General features: G+C 34.5%; 1 protein-coding gene across 6 annotated transcripts in view; it reads right to left on the bottom strand.

Annotated features, from left to right (window-relative positions):
• EXOC6B (exocyst complex component 6B) overlaps window positions 1–19,063 on the bottom strand; it is a 579,159-nt gene that overhangs the window by 310,806 nt on the left and 249,290 nt on the right. For all 6 annotated transcript variants that reach the window (XR_011525981.1, XR_011525982.1, XM_070572413.1 and 3 more), the window contains one exon: window positions 18,656–18,724. Coding sequence is in view for 4 of the 6 variants with exons in the window: in XM_070572413.1 (XP_070428514.1) it covers window positions 18,656–18,724 (69 nt within the window). In the remaining 2 variants the exon portion in view is untranslated. The remainder of the gene's footprint in view (window positions 1–18,655; window positions 18,725–19,063) is intronic.

Genomic DNA, 19,063 nt, shown 5'->3' with positions numbered 1-19,063 from the left:
TTCTTGGCTAAAAACCATGCTTCTCCCTCCTGCTTAAGCAGCTATACAGCAGGAGTTTGTTTCTCCCCTCCCTTAAAGTTGTCCACAACTTCCTTCTTCATCAGGTCTGCTCCCTGCTGGGGCCTCAAGTCACAGAAGCTCCCACAGCCCTGAAAAGTATCTAACACTACTGAGACTCAGAGAGATCAAAACCGTTCTCAAATACATACATGCCACCAATACCAAATGTGACCCTACGTAATGAAAGACAAACTAAATCTAAACCATGGAACTATGATGACAAAAGATGTTAAGATTGCTACAATCATTTGCAGAGGTCCAACACCAGTATATATACATTGTAATGTATACAACGAAGACTTAGCTTCAAGCTTCTAAAAAACAAAGCCATCTGTAGGACACTGCAATCCTTATATCTTGGCAGCCTTCCCAGGGCATGAAAGGACCAACATTTCCAAAAGATACAGCCAGGAAGTCACCACAAATTTTTTCCCAGTCTAGTCTCCTCAGAGCAGAATGCACTGTAAATTTCAGCACAAAAGGTAATCTTCACAAATAAGCGTTAAACATGTACTGCATCATTTTGTATTTATTTATAATTTTATAAATGACTAAATGTTCAAGATTCGAGATGAAGTCTTCTTTCTTTCATATTTTTACAACCCATCATATTATGCAACTACCATGACCTCACTTTCCTGTAGCTAGAACAATTAAAAAAACAAAACAAAAACAATGAAGACTTTCCTTAAGGTTTTAGTAACTCATATAAAAGCTCTGGCAGAATTCGTAAGCACACTACCATCAAGATTTTGGGGTAATTCACCAAGGTTCTAAATTTATTTAGAAATGGTATATCAATTTGACAAGAACTAATAGTGTCTTTTTAGTTGTACTGACCAAGATCAAAATTGAAAGGAAAAAAAAGAGAGTGTAATAATCACGGCCGATACTGTTTTATAGAAAAACATTAAACATACTAATACAAGAAACGACCAGGATCTCTTCATCATAAGAGAGAAGGGAAAAAATACTCAGGGTTCATATATATTAATTCATATTTGATGAGCAGCAATGATCGACAGAAATATAATGCAAGCCACATATGTTAGCCATATATGCAATTTTTAAATTATCTAGAAGCCACAATAAAAAAAGTAAAAAACAGGTGACATAAAATTTAATAATATATTTTATTTAACCCAATATATCCAAAATATTGTCGTTTCAATATGAAATCAATTAGAAAATTATTAAGGAAATATTTTACATTCCTTTCTTGGTAACAAGCCTTTGAAATCTGATGCATATTTTAGACTTACACACATCTTGGACTATCCATGTTTCAAGCGCTCAAAAGCCACATATGGCTGGTGGCTACCATTTTGGACAGCACAAGCCTAATCACCCAGAACAGAAATTCTACTCAAAGGCAGAAGGATGGACCATGTTCTCTGCATACAATAAGTATGCAACATATATTTATTGAATAGAAAATGAACAAAGTGAGTAAAGTGAGACAAAATCCTGAAGCAACAAAAAAAGTACAACACAAGCATATAAATGGGAAAATAAGCCGTCAAAGAGGACTTGACTCTAGGTGAAGTTCTCTGAAACTGGTATCTCTGGCCTGCTAAGCTATTACTGCAGTTCTTAAGTTATAGGAACAAAGCTCCATGGGTGAGCCTCTTCAGCTAAGAGTAGACAATGGATGAAATAAGGACTCTCAGCTCACGGCCAGAGAAGCCAGTGAAATATAATAATATCTCACTAAACCTGTATATAAGGTTTCCTTAAGGAAACCTTTAAACTATTTTGCTATTAATGGGATAAACTCAGTTATCTAATTCATTAGAACACACCACTACCCACAAAACTGAAACACAAAAGCTGTCCCCTAAGCCTAGAGTAGTACAAGACCTCCAGCTGACAAAACAGCCTGCCCAGAATTGCTCGATTTGCCAGTAGAGCAAAGAACAGAAAAAAAAAGGCGGGGTGGGTAAGCATCTAACATACTTCTTCTGCCCTGTTATTTCTACTCCCCACGATGACAAGACCTTTGTGAGCAGGCAAGGGAGTTGAGAAGAGAGAACTCAATCTCTGCAGTCCAGGCTGCTTCACATTTTTCAGAAATTACTGCATGTTCAAACAATGGAATATTTGTCAAAGTACAACTTGATCACCAGAATTCATCTGTTTTTCATAACCACATTTGACCTAAACTGTGCTGACTAAACAAGGTACCCTGTGTTTCGCAGTCTGGAAAATGTGGCTCCCACCGTCGTTTTTAGACCGCACTAAAACCTCTGGCCCCTAGACTACAGCCGCGTGGTTACTAAGTGCATTCAGATTAGGCCAAGGATGATGTCTGCTGGCTTCCCTTCTTACATCAATCACAGATTTTCATTTTCGATTCATGTTTTGGTTAATTTCTCTTTTTTTATCGGTATCTATCAAGGGAGTGGAAAGGAGCTACAAAATTTTTTACATTTTTCTCTCCCTATAGGCCATATGTACACATATAAATTCACATACAAACACACAGACTCTTTTAACCTTTTACTTGGAAATAATTTCCATTTACAGGAAAACTGTAAGAATAGTATGCAAAAAACACCCATGTACTCTTTACTCAGCTTCACCTATTGTTAATATTCTGCCCCACTCCTTTACCATTTGCTCTCTTTCTACATATATATTTTCCTTAGCCATTTAAAAGTATGTTACATATATCAGATGTCTTTACTCCTAAATACACTATTGTGTGTTTCCTGAGAATAAGAATAATTTCTCATATAACAACAGAATAGTTATCAACTTCAGAAAATTTAACATTTTCTTAATCTATTGTCCACATTCCAATTTTGTCAATGGACCCAAAAATGTCCTTTATAGCATATTTTCCCTCAAGTACAGGATTCAATCTAGGACAGGGGTCAGCAACCCCGGGATGGGTCAAATTCATCCCATTACCTGTTTGTTATGTAAATAAAGTTTGACTGGAATACAACCACATTGATTCATTGACATATTGTTTCTGGCTGCTTTTGAGCTACAACAGCAAACCTCAGTAGTTGTGACAGGGACCCCATGGCCCACAAAGCCTAAAATATTTACTGTCAGGTCCCTTAGAGAAGATGTTTGCCAATCCTCAGCCTAGGACACTGCATTGCATTGAGCTGTCCTACCTCTTTAGCTTCCTTTAATCTGAAACAGTTCCTCAGCTTTTCTTTATCTTTTATGACTGACATTTTTGAAATACCTTGTCTCTCTCTCTCTTTCTTTCTTTTTTTCTTTCATAATAGAGTGCTCCTCATTTTGGGTTTCTGGGATGCTTCCTCATAAATTAGATTCAGGTTACACACTCCAGGTCAGAATACTACATAAGTAATGCTCTATCTCTCTCAGGGCATCTCATTCAGAGGCATACACTGTCTATCTGACACAACTGAAGAACTGTTATGTTAATTTTGATCACCTGGTAAAGACAGTGTCCAGTTACAACTTTTGTCTTGTTATTAATAAGAAATTTTGAGGAGATACTTTAAGACCACACAAATATACTACTAAATAACTAAATATACAAATATAATACTAAAGCAGTTTGCTTTAAAGGAGAGGAATCCTAGGCTTATGGAACCCAAATATCTTTGTTCCATAGAAAAACACTATCTTGATCTTCTAAAGCTGGAAGTACATCTGCTTTTTTCTCTGGCAGGAGACATTCTCTCTACCTTGCAAAGCTGTTGACTACACAAATAGTCTTGAAAAGATGGTCTGAAACAAACACAGTCAATGCCTCTGCTCGCAAGATGTACAGAGATTCAAGAGATCCACAACTGTCTCCCAAGAGCTGACACTCAGCATTCTATTAAAAGTAAGACCACAGCTTTCTCCCCTATTCATATATGTATGCATTTATATATATATGCATTCATCCATTCATTTATATTATGTTTATTATTAGCACAGAGTCATGGTTTTCTACTTTTTCCCCAATGAAAACACCCATACTCACAAATTCTCCTATTTTTTGTATTTTCTATTAAGATTTTAAAGCCCAGCTACTTTTTATTGTGTTATTTGATGGAAGAAATTATATTTATAAATTTCTGAATAATGTAGGAAAATCTGGAAAGACAATAAGCCAAATGCTACTAAAACTTAGGGAAAGTGTCCTCAAGGCCCCCCTAAAAATCTCAGTAATAGCTTAAAAAAACCTCACAAGTAGCTGTTATTGATTGCGTAAGCCCACAACCAGTTGCAGCCAAGTATAGCCTGATGTGGACTATTCACTCTCTTATAGATATTGGTTTCAAGGGCATCTTTTTCTGCTACAAAAGAAAACAAAAAAAAGAACTAGTAAGCAGACAGGTCATTTTCATAGAAGGAAAGTAACTGATCTTATCATTTAACAAAGGAAAATCCTGTTCTTTTCCCTACAACTATGGTCATCTGGCCTCTCCATAAGATGGTTCTGGATAATCAGAACAAAAATTTTGACAAACATAAGTCACATAAAAACTGAAAGTAGAGAATTGTTAAAGTATGCACCAAAGGCAACTCTGAAGGAGAAAAGACTTTTTGAAAAGGTAGACTAAAAAAATGTAGAAGGCCTTCCTACCTCTCTCCCTATTTCCAATCACTATTGACAGGAAGTCAGGTCCAGTCCCTTACTGGTAGTGGAAGAAGAAAAATCACGGGCTGATTAGGTTTATGAAGTCCATGTGTCTATTATATACTATATTATGGTGCAATATAATATACTGAGTGACTTAACATTTGTAAGTGCTTACAATAGTACTTCACACATAGCATGATAAGTTTAGCTGCTTTAATGATGATGACAATTGATGGAGAAAAGAACACAAGACAGAGAATTTATACCTAGGTTTTAGTTCTAATTCTGCTGTTTACCACTATGAGACTTCAGGTGAGCAATTTAACTGCCCTAGGCCAAGGTTCCCCTTCTGTGAAAAGAGACACCAAAAGAAAGGGTATACAAAAATCTCTCTCCTCCTAGTATTTCATAGTTCTTAATCTCTAGACTCGAATTCTTGTAAAGGTGCCGTTACACGGGGATGGGCTTTCAGAGGACGTATACAAGTTTCTTGTATTATTTCCTATGTCAGTGTATTTATGTCTACACGTAGAGTAGTCCAGCTCCTAGTCCCTCAGTCCTTCCTCACAGCAGTCTTCAAAAGTCTTTTTTATAATACGAAAATTTGATGATGGGCACGTGGGAAGCAGAATATGTACAGGTTGGAGGGAGAAATATTTCTTTAAGATTTAGCATGTTCCAGGTGTAATGGCAGGTGTTTTTACATATATCCTTTCATTTCATTCTCACGGAGACGCTGTGAGATAAACACTATTATTTACATTTTTTAAATGGGGAAATTGAGAAGTTAAGTAATGTATCCAGGTCAAGATTTAGACTCAAGCTTACATGATTTATCCCTAATATTTAAAAAAACACCATGCTGACTAGAAATCAATTGGTTTCCAATTTTAATTATTTTAAAATTACAAAAGAATTCATCATTTTTACAAAACCTTTTATTCTTTGACTGAAGCTACTGTTTTCCTGATGAACAGAAATAGACTTAGATGGAATGCAGCTTTTGCACTTTGGCCTTCTCACCTGCTTTCTCTCTGAAATATGAAAATGATGCTTAAAGATGTAGCATCCATCTTGCAAGAATGAAGACAAAAACCACACGCTAAAGGCGAAGGACTGGAACAACTGAAAGAAGCTGCCTTTGATGAGCGTGCAGAGCCACCGTGCCAACAACGACCTGCCTACCTCTAGACTTCCTGTCGTATTGTAAAAAATAAACTTTATATTTGTTTAAACATTATGGTTGGGCTTTAGTTACATGTAGTCAAATACAAACAGAACTGCCACAAACATCACCATTAAACATCATAAATTACCTCATTTTTCATATCTAAAAAAGTATGTTAATACATCATATACTTTGTTTCAAGGCAACAAGAAATCTTAAACCTTAATTAATAATACTCCATAGAATAGATCTATCAACTGTATTAACCTCAACCAAAACAACTAAATCTTCTTAAAGTATGGCATACTTAGTAGTCCTTTTATAGGTTCTATTAATTTTTTACATAGGACTTTCTTGAGGTATTTTGAGTATACATTCATTCATTCATTCATTCTTTCCACAATCACTTGTTAAGCTTCTTCCATGTGGTGGGAATAACACAGCATTCTGAGATTTCCAGAAGCTCTAGTTTAAGACACTGAGGTAAGAAAATAAGATGGATTCTGCCTACATTCCCTGAGAAAATGTGGGGTGTGGACAGGCAAAGAGTCTGACTTTCTACTTTAGTGTTAAGGTTCTAAACTACTTCACCTCTAGACTGTGGTTTGAGTTATGGGACTCTAAGAAAGTAGAGAACCCACTACAGTTCCAAACTCAGCTTTTTCAATTCCCCACAATTTAAAATAAATCAGTGGTATTCATAGGTTAAAAACAAACGCTTCATTACTCTGCTACAACCAACTAGAGATAAACATGAGCTCCAGTTATGGCATTTGCTTCTGGTTAGAAGATCATTTAGGTATACGCAACTTACATTAACTGTCTGAATGACCAAATTTCCCCTATAAAACAAAGGAAACTCCTCCCCTACATATCCTCTTGTTTAGATCACAAGGCTCCGGCTACAGCTATTTATGGCCCTCTTCATAGTATCCAAAACTATTAGGACAATGTATTAAACAAAGTTTCCAGTATAGACGGCACTTCGGGGGGGGTGGGGGGAGGACCTAAAAATTTTAAATTTAAAAACTGGAAACAAACAAACAAACAAAAACCTGGCAATCACAACCAAAATAGAAAAGAAAAGGAAGAAAAAGATATAAGATATCTAGTTCGATATATGAGATGAAGGAGAGAAGATTATAAATGCCAAATCCAGAGATCTCAGCAATGGGAGAAATTTGGCATAATTAATAAGAAATATCAAAAGGAAAAAAGAAAATATGAAGTATGTTTCAGGAAAGAGAACTGCCTGTGCAAAGGCCTCCCTACGAGAGAACAGAGGGGTCTGTACAGACGGAACATAAACTGCGAGCAGGCAGGAGGAAAAGACAACTAGAAAGGAGGTAAGAGAGTTAAGCCAAGGATACAATATGGAAGAGTACATCGACCAAGTTAAAAATTTCACTTTATTGTGAGAACAGTAAGGAACTAACGTATTTAAAGCATAGTTTTGATATGATTAAAACTGTATTTAGAAGGATTACTGGGTGTTACATGAAAATAAATTATTTCTTGTTCATTTTGTCAGAGCTTAAAAAATAGTTACCTTATTGTGGTGTCTAAAAGTTCAATCTTCCCAAAGTAAGCATTTTGAAAAGCAAATGCGACCATGTCCAGAAAAAAAGTTTTTAAATCCCTTTTTTTTTCGTCTCTGGTTTTATTCAAAGCCAAATGATACGTATGCCCATGGGTAATAAGGTCACCAAGTTAAAAGAGCAATATGACAATTATAAAAAGTAAGATTACAGCTACTACAAACTGGAGCCCATTAGCCCATACTACAAGGAAGTTATCACTGTAAATGGCTTTTCCTGTGTCCTTATCAATGCAGTGCACAAAGCATCTCACCCCCAGCTTTTCTCTATGATCTAGGTAGTGTTTACGCCTATCTGACCTCAGCAGGCACTGGTGGGTCAGTGAAACTGGGAGGCAGTGAGATATGGCAGGAGAGTGATGAGACAATCTGTTACATGTCAGAGATGAACTAGGAATCACCAAAAATTTCAGGGCAAAACTTTCCACATTAAAGAAATATCTCTAAAGAAAATACTTAAAATACGTTCTTACTGCTCAGAAGTACTCAAGATCACTAGGGAAACAAACCAGAAAGCTTCCGGCTCTAATAGTAGAAGCTGGTTCCTCAACAGTGCAACCCGCACTTGTCTTAGATAATGGAGGAAAGCAGATGAATATTTCTGAGAGAGAAAATAAAGTCCATTTGAAATGAAAATAAAACCATTACAAAAAGGATCAAGAGGAATAGTGTCTAAATACCAGTGCCCAAACTATTAGTCACTTTAAGTTTTTAAAAACTAAATTTCAAGGATATAAATATCAGAATTCCTTTCTAACATCAATGCCATCCCAAAACACTTGAAAATGGTAGCTACTCATTTCAAATGACTGTTCTCAGGAAGGATTTTCCATGAAAAGTTCAATGTTGTTTTTTTATTTCCCAAAGAAAATGTATATATTTCAAATAAACATGATGGATTTTTTAAAAAACCAGGCCTCTTCAGAGTTTCTTACAAAACAGCTTTTCTCCAGATCCGTTAAATTATAAACTTTTTGAGAGCAGAAAGTGTCCTGATCATATTTCAGTGTATCAGGAAATGCTGGCTTAAATAAAATTTAACATGTTTATTTTTTGCAGATCTTCTCAGAATATTCTTGAATATACTAATGTGAACTGTGAAAAACCCAAAACAGCAGTACAGGACACAGAGTTTCTATGACATCTGAAACAGGGGCCCCTCCTTTTCTTTTTGTTAAACAATTCAACTGATGAGACTGTTGTTTCCCAGAAATACAGCTCCAGAAACAGCCTTAAGGAGATCCAGATCATTAAGCTATATGCCTGTGGCAATGCTGGAATTCTGTAACACAATTTCCAATCTCAGGTGACTGGCAAAATAAAGTGATGTTTCCCTGTCTCTGTAACACTATCTGTGGGAATGTCAAATAAGAAGAAAGAACTTATTCACTAACTCTATGCACCTAGAATCTTGCATATTGGCCTTTCTCATTTGTCTTAATTTCTACCACAGGAATAGTAAATGACCCTACTTGTGCTTATACCCAAAACAAATATTTAAATGTTCATTCAAATGTCCTTGTAACAAATTGAAAAAGTTTAAATAATGGATTTTTACTACAGTTATATAAAATAAATACAAGTCAATAGTCTCAGCATTTAAAATAAAATCAGGATGGCTCTAACAATAATTTGGCTATGGTAAAGTACATCAACTTTAATGAAAATTAAAACACCAATCAGAGCTCTATTTATTTATTGGCATTCACTGCCAGATCAATGGTCTGTGAGAGTCACTGACAAAAACTATGTGAGGTTGATGTATGCATATCTTTTTTTAATTTGCCAATCAACAGTCTTAATATCAAGACATAGCAGAAATGTTTTGCTATTTTTTTTAAAGGAAGTCTCATTTTTTAAAATCAATAACAATAAAAAAACCTGACCATCAAAAATATACCCAATCCTTCAGATTTGTTTTAAGTATATGTTCCAATTCTTGCTGCCAAATTTACTTGGTTATTAAACAGCAATAGTGCTTTCTGATAAAACTACAGGAATAAGAACCCTAAACTCTTACCTCTGGTGCCAACAAAAAAAAATTATTCCATGGCATGAGGCCAGCCTCTACCAAGTGAGGTGTTTTCCTCACATTTGCCATATGAATAAGTCACTTATTTAATGTCGTCAAATTTGTGAAGCACTATGAGACTGCTGAACTGTTACATAAAATCCAAGATAATATTATTATAAATATACAAATAAACAATAAGCCTTCAACTATCACTTTTCAAAAGGATCTTGAAAGTCCAACCCTGAGAATGGCAAAACTAATCATTTTTCTTTAATTGAAAACTCCAGTCGTGTCTTAAACTCTTCAAGTATTTATTTCCCAAGTGCTTTAATATAATAGCCAATTGCTACCAAAGTTCTTTTAAGTAATTTCATTAAGTAAGTCCCCTAACACCTCAGAGAACATGTCACTTATAACTGCTTATATCTGTTCCTTTTTCCACCCTCCAAATCCGTTCCTCACTATTATCTGTAGTTACATGACCGTGGATTTTGTACTTTCCCAGTGCAGACCATACCAGTAGAAATCCTCAGATTAGAAAGAGAGGAACATGTTCCAGGAAGACTCCTGCCCACCAACCCCACCCCATCCCCGGCCCCAGCAAGGATCAGGAAGGACTGGAAAGAGACTGTGGGTAAATTCTAGTTCTGCTGCTGATTCACCTCTCCTAATTATAGCCAAGTACTTAAAAAGAGATATTATTAAAAGCAAGTAAGAGGTAAAATACTCTGAAATTTAACACAATTACTTATGTTCAGGGAGATAAATTACTAACTACAGTTCTCATAATTATTTCTAAATCTCTGCTCTGAATCCTTCTAAGTAGAAGAATTCAACGGACAAAACTATTATTTTAGGTACTTAGGCTAACTTATTCTTAACAGAAAAACAGGCTTGCCATGCATAATGGCTGCTCAGGGAATAAAGATTTATGACACAGAAATAAGGTCACTTTGAAATATGCTTTTAAATTTAGATTTGGGCAAGGCTTCCAAATCCAAGAAAAAGACAATGTGACAGGGAGTCCTTAGGAGGCTTATAAAAGGAGATACTCAAATGGAATTAGGGTAAGTTATTCTGGGGCATAGGTCTGTAGTCAGGAGATACCTGAAAATCTGACTCAGCCTGTCCTTCCCTTTAGATGAAGGACTCTTTCTAGATGTACAAATAAGATTCGCAGTTGGGGAAGCCTCTGAAATTCTAAGCAACATATCACATGCATATACATATGTGCATTTTCTCTAGGGAAAGAGTTCACAGCTTTCATCAAATTCTCAAAAGCTCCTTGCCCGAGAAAGTTGAAAAGAAATAATGCACTTGCTGGAGCCTTGTAATGATGAATTCACTGCACAACGACACCCTGCATTCCCTTATATCTTAGGTTGTTTCACAATCTCCTTTAGTGATTAAAGGAGCGTTACATAAAACTTATGATTCATGTAATCCCTAGGGGTTGCTGCTTACTAAAAGAAAATCCACATATTGATATAATTGATATCCCTGGACCCAAAATGTCAGAAATCTTTTAAAGTAAAGCTTTTTATTCTTTTTTTTTTAATAGAGGTAACATTGGTCTATAACTTTCAGGTGTACATCATTATATTTTGACTCTTTATCACAATATAACACACATGCAGAAAAGTACATAAATCAAAGGTGCACACTTGTCAACATGCTTTAATCTAGGAATTTTTTAAAATTGTTAATGAGATGATGTAGATCACTGGAAACCAAGATACCACAAGAAGATCATAAATCAGATTATATTTATGGTTATATTTACAGGTTTGCCCTCCCCCCTGGCTTCTTAATGATACCCAAGCTCCTTGTTATGGGGCATGTATACACCCTTTCAGTGACAGAAGAGTGAGTGAGCAGCAAATGTGGGGAAGGGTCAGAAAGTTGTTGTACTATATAGTGGAGTTTAAAGTACCTACAAATCTTTGTCCAAATTGAGCTGGGTTCAAGGCATGGAGCCCATAAACATGGTAGACATCACTGGGTTAATAGAGTTTTCAAAAAATCTTCACGACAGACTGGTTTCTGCCTTCATTAGACAAATAATCCACCCATCTTTTTAACTACAACTACACTATGTACAAGAATCTCAGATCATTTTTATTCATCATTTCCCTTCCAGTAAAATTTTTAGTTTATGTTATTTTCTCCCTTCTTAAAAAATTTAACTTTAATGACTCTAAAATGATGTTTTGTATCCTGCCCCTTACCTGCCCAACCTTAAACTGTATATAAAGATTTAACTAACATAAGTTGTTTAAAACAATTCTATAAAACACACATACCTTTGCCCTGCACACTTCCATTGCAGTACTATATCAAGGACCAAGTCTCAATTAACCACTATCTGACCCTTGTTCACTTTCTTCCCTCCCCTCCTCCTGCCTAAGTTTGCCCTTCCTGCCAAAGTTCAGCACTTCCTAGAAAAGTCTCACTGCCTGTTTGATATTGTACTTCACTTTAGTCACCAAAGGAAGAATTTACAGGTGCTTGGCCCCATCTATAAGACCATGACCGAAATCTGACCTCCTGTTACAATACGTGAACTCCTGCCCTACTGATAAGGTTGGCAGATATAAGTAGGATTTTTCAAATAATCCTTTGGGAATTTATAAGCAGCACAGCCATAAAAGGGGGGTGAATGGAAGGTCGGTTTCACTAAAAATAATAAATATTGCCATGTTTATTCAAAGTGTGCCTTGTTATCCTCCAGGCCAAAAGTTCAGATAAACACTATTGTAAATGACAAAATATTAGAACTTTTTGTTACTTCTGTTATGATCCTTCCGTTGGACACCAACAGAACTGTTTTCCCTCATATAAGTCCCTGTTCTGATATTGTATAACACTGCCTGAGACTAAAATACTGGATTCATTTACAGGTCAAAAGGAGGGTAGTTATCTTTCAAAATCAAAAACAAACATTTACTGAGTATTATAAACTACTAATACTAAGTGCTAAAAGCTGGGGCTAAAAAAGATGAATAAAACATGGTACCTGCCCTAAAAAAGCTTATAGTCTATTGAGGAAAAAGAATACATATTAAAATACAATGATATAATAAGTAAGCACTAATATAAATTATGTTCTGGGTCCTATAATAGTACAAAGAAGAAGGGAGTCCACCAAGCTCAAGCTGAAATGCCAGGAAAATTTGCTGGAGGACACGAGTATGAAATAAATATGAATCAGTAAAAAAAAAAAAAAATGGAAATAGCAATTCAGGCAAAATGACTAGTAATGAGGAAAGAATGAGAAGCATGAAATAGTATGGTGCATTCAAAGAACTGGAAACATTTCAGTATCACTAAAGCAAGGTGGTAAGCAGCAGTAAATATGACAGACAGGACATGGAAAACCTTCTATACTTCTATATTTTCTTCCCAGATGACCAATTAGAGAATTTTAAGCAGATAACACACATTTCAGATTTGTATGATAGATAGATTACTATCACTATAATGAGAAGCGAGTTAGGAATTTGTGATAGAAGGTAGGGAGAACAGTTAGGAGACTGTTTTCAATAATCTGATGGGAATTTGAACTAGGGCAATCATTTTAGGACAGAGGAGGATGAAATGAAGAAAACTATATTTGGGAGATAACATTTGTAAGATTTGGAGATCTGGATATGATATTGCAAAAAAAGGAAGAGTTTAGGTTTCTGCCTGGTGACTAGATAAGTGATGCTGTTATTACCTGAGACCCCCGTAAATTCAGAAGAAGTAGACTGGGGGTTGGGGGGGCAGATAATAAACTCATTTTGAAACACACAGAGTTTGTCCTGCTTGTGGAATACCCAAAGTTTATTAGGTTCAGTAAACTATTATATATAAAAGTCTGAAGCTCAAAAGAAAGCTGAGAAGTAGAGATCGAGGTTTGGAATCATTAAGCGCTTCAAACCAAGAACATAGATTATATCATTCAAGAAAGGCAGGAGAGAAAGAAGAGAAGTGGGACAAGGGCAGAACCATGGGAATACTGAGGGAACAAAGAAACAGAGCCCACAAAGATCAAAACAAGTAACAACTTTCAAAAAAGCTGGTAGAGGAGAAGGAAAACATATCGTAAACGAAGACAAAAGGATTAACAGTCTCACAGAGTAAATTATCAACAAAGTCAAAAGCAGGTGAAAGGTCCAGTAAGATACAGATTCAGGGTAGTGGTATGAACAGAAGATAAATATACCAGGTTGATGAGAGAATGAAGAGTGAAGAAGTAAAGACAAGTACTGAAATGGAAAGGAATGGGAGAGAGGTTTATTTTCTCCTCATTTCTCTATTCCCAAATCTTTCCTTAAAGCCTAATGTTGCTATTAACTACACTAGCAAATAACCAAATATTTATGTTATAAATCTTTATATTAAGTAATCCATTTTTAAATATCTTTGTCATTAATATTATGAAGAGCTATCATTCACCACATAGTAATACAAATTAGTGATTTAAGAATGGGGAGACAAATACAGAGAAGTGACAAATTAAACCCCCAGAAACTATGAAAAGAGTCAACCTTAGAAGTTATACATGCTTTGGCCCTTCCTTTAGCAAAGGAGATATTTGAGTTCTTGTTTAAAGTCTCTTTAGGTCTGTAACAGCAGTGTCTAAAATATAAACATATATTTCAGAAAAGATAGAGATGAGTTCTTACCACTAGTTGTACCTTTTCAAAGCTAGGGAACACTACAAATGGGGGAAGAGGCCTGCTTCTGCCATACAAATTGTTACAGAAAATTTGTGAACACCAAATATTTCAATATTACAAAATACCAATGTGTAGAATTTATTTTTAAATGGGCAGTTTAAGGTCCTCCTGTTTAGTCCTCACAGTTTAGGACTACACAGTTTTTTTTATTTAAATATACAAATGTGTAAATTTTAAATAATTGATAAACTTTGTATGTTGATGGCAGAGACTAGAAGCTCTATCTATACGTCTATACCTTATGTCATATGTTTTTTTAAAATACCAGTAATGTGTCTAATAATCAGCATCAGAGATACATCACTCTTGCCATATTAACTCCCATTTATTAAATGCCAATTCTGTGCCAGGGACTGAGCTAGGCGCAGTTCATACAATATCTACAACTGCACTAAGAAAGTAATTATTATCACACTTTATATACGAGAGAGCTAAGGTTTAGGTGACTTGCCTAACACCACACAGCTAGTAAGTGGGCAAATAAATTACTTCAGTATTCTTATGAATCTCTATTTGAATTCTCACTTGAAAAAATCTGTTACATTTTCTATATCATAAAATCTTAATACAGCTTACAAAAACTAGCATACACATAGCGATGAGATATAGTACTGTCATATCATAGTCATTCAAAGATTGTAACTTCTCTCCTGGTAGATTCTAATGTTTTAAAAGCATTAAATCCTTTACTTATTTTTATATCCTTGCTTCTCCAAATCCACTTCATGAAGAAGAAAAATTCAATGTGTTTACTGACTAATTTAATGAATAACAAGGTCTGAGTTAGCATATGTTCAAACAAATGTACTACGTCCTTTAGCTACCACTTATTTATTTATTCATTCAACTAATATTTATTGATTACCTACTATATGCCAAGTGCTGTTGTTGGTACTGACGATATAACATTAAACTAAACAAACTACCCATTTTCATAGACATTACACTATTTGAGAGGAAAAATGCACTTGATTTTGCAATTATGAGGCTTACCATAAGTTACCTTGAAACTTGATATAAGTGAATATGGCTCTTTTTCTACAGACATTTGGATTAAATACAACAACTGTGAACTCCCAAAACCATACATACTGTTGAAGAGACTAAACAAAATCATGGAGCACGTAAGAAAGATTACAAGAGAGAAAGGAACAAGCATGTGACAAAGGAAAAACGCATATTACTGCATATGTGATTTAAACTCAATTTTCAAGAAACAGGTAACCCCTATCTTATATAAATCATCTCATAAAACAGAGAAAAGGGAAGGATGTTTGATAATTTTAATAAAGCTAAAATAACATTTGACTTACAAACCACATAAGGATGATACAAAAAAAAATTATAGGCCTGTGTTACTTATGACTATACATATCAATACAAAAAAGATTAAAAATAAATAAATAATAGTTAAATTCCATGGTATGTTAAAAAAAAAAAGCAGCAATACATCCTCATCAGGTTGGATTTCTCTAAAGAATGCAAGGATGGTTTAATATCAGAGAAATCTATCAATGAAATTCACCATGTTCATGAACTAAAGGGTAAAAATCAAAGGATTATATCAATATTATTTGGAAAATAAATTCAATAAAATTCAACACTTATGTTTTTATAAAAAATTCTCAGGAGCCTAGGAATAACTAAAGAATATTTACCAAAAATCTATTACAAACATCAGTTAATGGAGAAATTTTAGATACATTTTCTTTGAGATTAGAAATCAGACAAGGATGCCCACTATCATCTTACTGAAAAATACAGTAATGATGATCCTGGTCAATACAGTAAGACAAGAAAAAAGAACAATGAGATAGATAGATAGGAAGAAAGGAAGCAAAAATAATTACCTGCAGACATTATGATCAGCTATCCAGAAAACCTATCATAAACCAAATAACAAACTATAGTAACTAATGAAAGAGGTGAGCAAGGTTGTCAGATGTAAAGTTAACTTACAAAAATCAATAGTGTTCCTCAATATCAGCAACAACTAATTAGAAAATAAAGAAATAGCAACAAAAACTATAAGCATTTTGCTATTAACCTAACAAAGAATGCCTAAGACTCTTTACACTAAAAAAAAAAAAAAAGCTCAATTAAATCATTTAAAAGTAGATCTTATTCTTCCATTAATGGGATGACTTAGCTTTACCAAGTTGTCAGTTCTTCTCAAAATTTATCTATAAATTCAATCAAATCATTCAAAATTCTAGAAGGATTTTTTTTATGAACTCAAACTGATTCTAAAGTATATATGGAAAAATAAAGGTCTATGAATAGTGAAGCCAATTTAAAAGAGGAGAAACGAGAAGGAACCTCTTTCACCACATATGCAGATACATTACAACACCAAATATAACAAACTATAGAGCCAAGAAACAGATTCATGTAAATGTGAATATTTAGTGTATGCCACGGCTACTACCAGGAATCCCTGAGCAATGTACAGATCATGTAGTAGATGGGATTGGTAAAACTGAATTCATCACACAGGAAAAAATTAAATTGGATCCCTACTTCACACTATATACAATGGTGAACCCAAGATGGATCAAGATCAACACGTGAATGATAAAATATTAAAGATAATATAAAGGGAATGCTCTGTGAACTTGGAATAGAGAGGGATTTTTTTAAACAAGACTGAAAAAACACAAACTATAAGATTAAAATTGATGGACTTAATTCATCAGAATCGAGGGTTTCTATTTCATGACAAATAACCTAGACATAGTTTAGAGTATGGTGGCAAACTGGAAAAAAGAAATTTGCAATATCCTAAACCGTCAGTATCTACAATATACAAGGAATTTCTGAAATTTCTCTTTCCAGCAAAGAGAAAAAACCAAAACAAGAAATCCAATACAAAGTTGAGCAAAAGTTAAAAAAGACAGTTTAGAGAAGAAAAATCTTAAACGATTAGTAAGTCTACAAGGAGAAGTCCAACGTTACCAGTAATCAGAGAAATGCAAATTAAAAGATATCATTCAATATCCAATTCATTCAACATTAGGTTAGCAGAAATTAGAAATTAGTAATATTAGGTATTATACATATATCTTCTGACTCAACAACTCCACTTCTAGGTAGAGAAATCATAAAAACTTACCTACAAGTCCACAAGGGGGTACTATTTGTTACAGCAGAATGTTAGAGGCAATTTAAGTGCTGATCATTAAAGTAGCAGATCTTATAACACAGAAAACTACAAACCATCAGTTAATTATCATGAAGTGGGAGGCAATGAGCTAGATATACAGACTATCACAAGGATAGATATTAAAAACAATGTTGAATAAAAAACATAAGAAGTAAAACTAGATCCATAAGACAACAACATTTGAGTAAATTTAAAACACTCACATATACAAAATTACTATATATTTTTCAAGGACACAAACACGACCATGATCACACATTAAACATATTAGAGTTAGTATACTTGGAGATGTGAGAGAAGTGGGCTTGAGAATAGCAGATGAATGGAAAAACATGATAAAAGAAGATACAAGAGGGGGCCTTGTATAAAATGATGATAATAGTGTATAACAAACTAAGATGTATATGATTTATTTAATTCCCTGTACATGAGATTGAAAAAAAGTTGCCTACTTATTTTAAATGCCTTGATACAACTCAACCTATAACCTGCTTCATCTTTATATAACAAACAATGATAGATGGAGAGAAGGAGTGGAATGGGGAAGAAGGAACTAGAGAGCAAGGAGAAGTGGGAGGAGGAAGGAGAGGTGAGGTGAGGAAGCTACCAGGTCTTTTCTCAAACTAATGGACATCACCACAAAGTACTTCAGGCCATGAAGTCCACAGACCAGTGTCCCTAACATCTGGAGGAACAACTAAATGACACTATGTTAAATATACGAAGAAAGAAAACGGATAACAAGACCACACTGAAACGTATTAAAAACAACCCGATAGAAGCTTCACTGAAGTTCGCTCTACAAGATATCAACCGTCATCAATTTGTCTCTGATGATACTTTGCTTCATAGTTTAATTTCTTGATTGACTTTGTGTGTATCTGTGTGTCTGCATATAGGTGTACTATATGCAAGATGGAGAAAGGGTCATTTCTTAGAATACCATTAACAGTTATAATAATAATTTCCCCCCAGAAAGGTTGCTCTTTCCACATTTTACATGACAAAAGGAATAACTGTCATTAGGAAGCTAAAGTAAACAATTTTTACAAATATTATTTTAATATGTAAAAGATACGATATTTTTCTTTAAATAACTACATTATTAAATTAAGAACAGATATCAATGTGTATGTGACTATTTTGAGGTATAATACAGTAATGTGTTTGAAATTAACATTACTAGCTATAGCATATTGCATGGCAAACATAAACAAAAGATTTAAAAAGGATTTTTTATAATTAATATTGAAATAGTTTCTCTTTCCTTACTCTTAATAATAATTTTTTAAAAACTATTAAAAATGAGAATGTAGAGTTTTAAATCTAATATACATCTTTATTAGGCAGAGCCAGATAAAGACTCACCAGGACAGAATATATGTGTAGACATCGATAAACAGGAGAGAAATCCACCAAATCTTGGGCCCCAGGTACCTGCAAAACAACCAGATTGTCACATATTATTCAAACAAAGCTATTAAGAGCAACTGCATTCATTTTTACTACCCCAGTGTAAAAACAACAAAAAAAGGCCAGCTATAGCTTTTAAGAGAGAAACACAAAACAAACAAAGAAACCACACTTCCAGAAACCTAGTTTTGATATTTTAGCCAAGGGATTAATAACTTTGAAGATAACACCAAGGCTGGGACGCAGAACAGAAGGATGGATAGGAGAGAGGAGTAACAGGTGTCACTGGTCCTGCACCTGCTTCTAAAAATACATTTTGGGCCATAGGCCTCCAAAAGGGAAAAGAAGAAGGTGGGAATGTGA

The sequence above is a fragment of the Equus przewalskii genome, chromosome 14, assembly GCF_037783145.1.
Source record: "Equus przewalskii isolate Varuska chromosome 14, EquPr2, whole genome shotgun sequence".
NCBI lineage: Eukaryota > Metazoa > Chordata > Mammalia > Perissodactyla > Equidae > Equus > Equus przewalskii.
The sequence above is the reverse complement of the archived record's forward strand: the minus strand, read 5'-3'. Positions and strand labels throughout refer to the sequence as shown.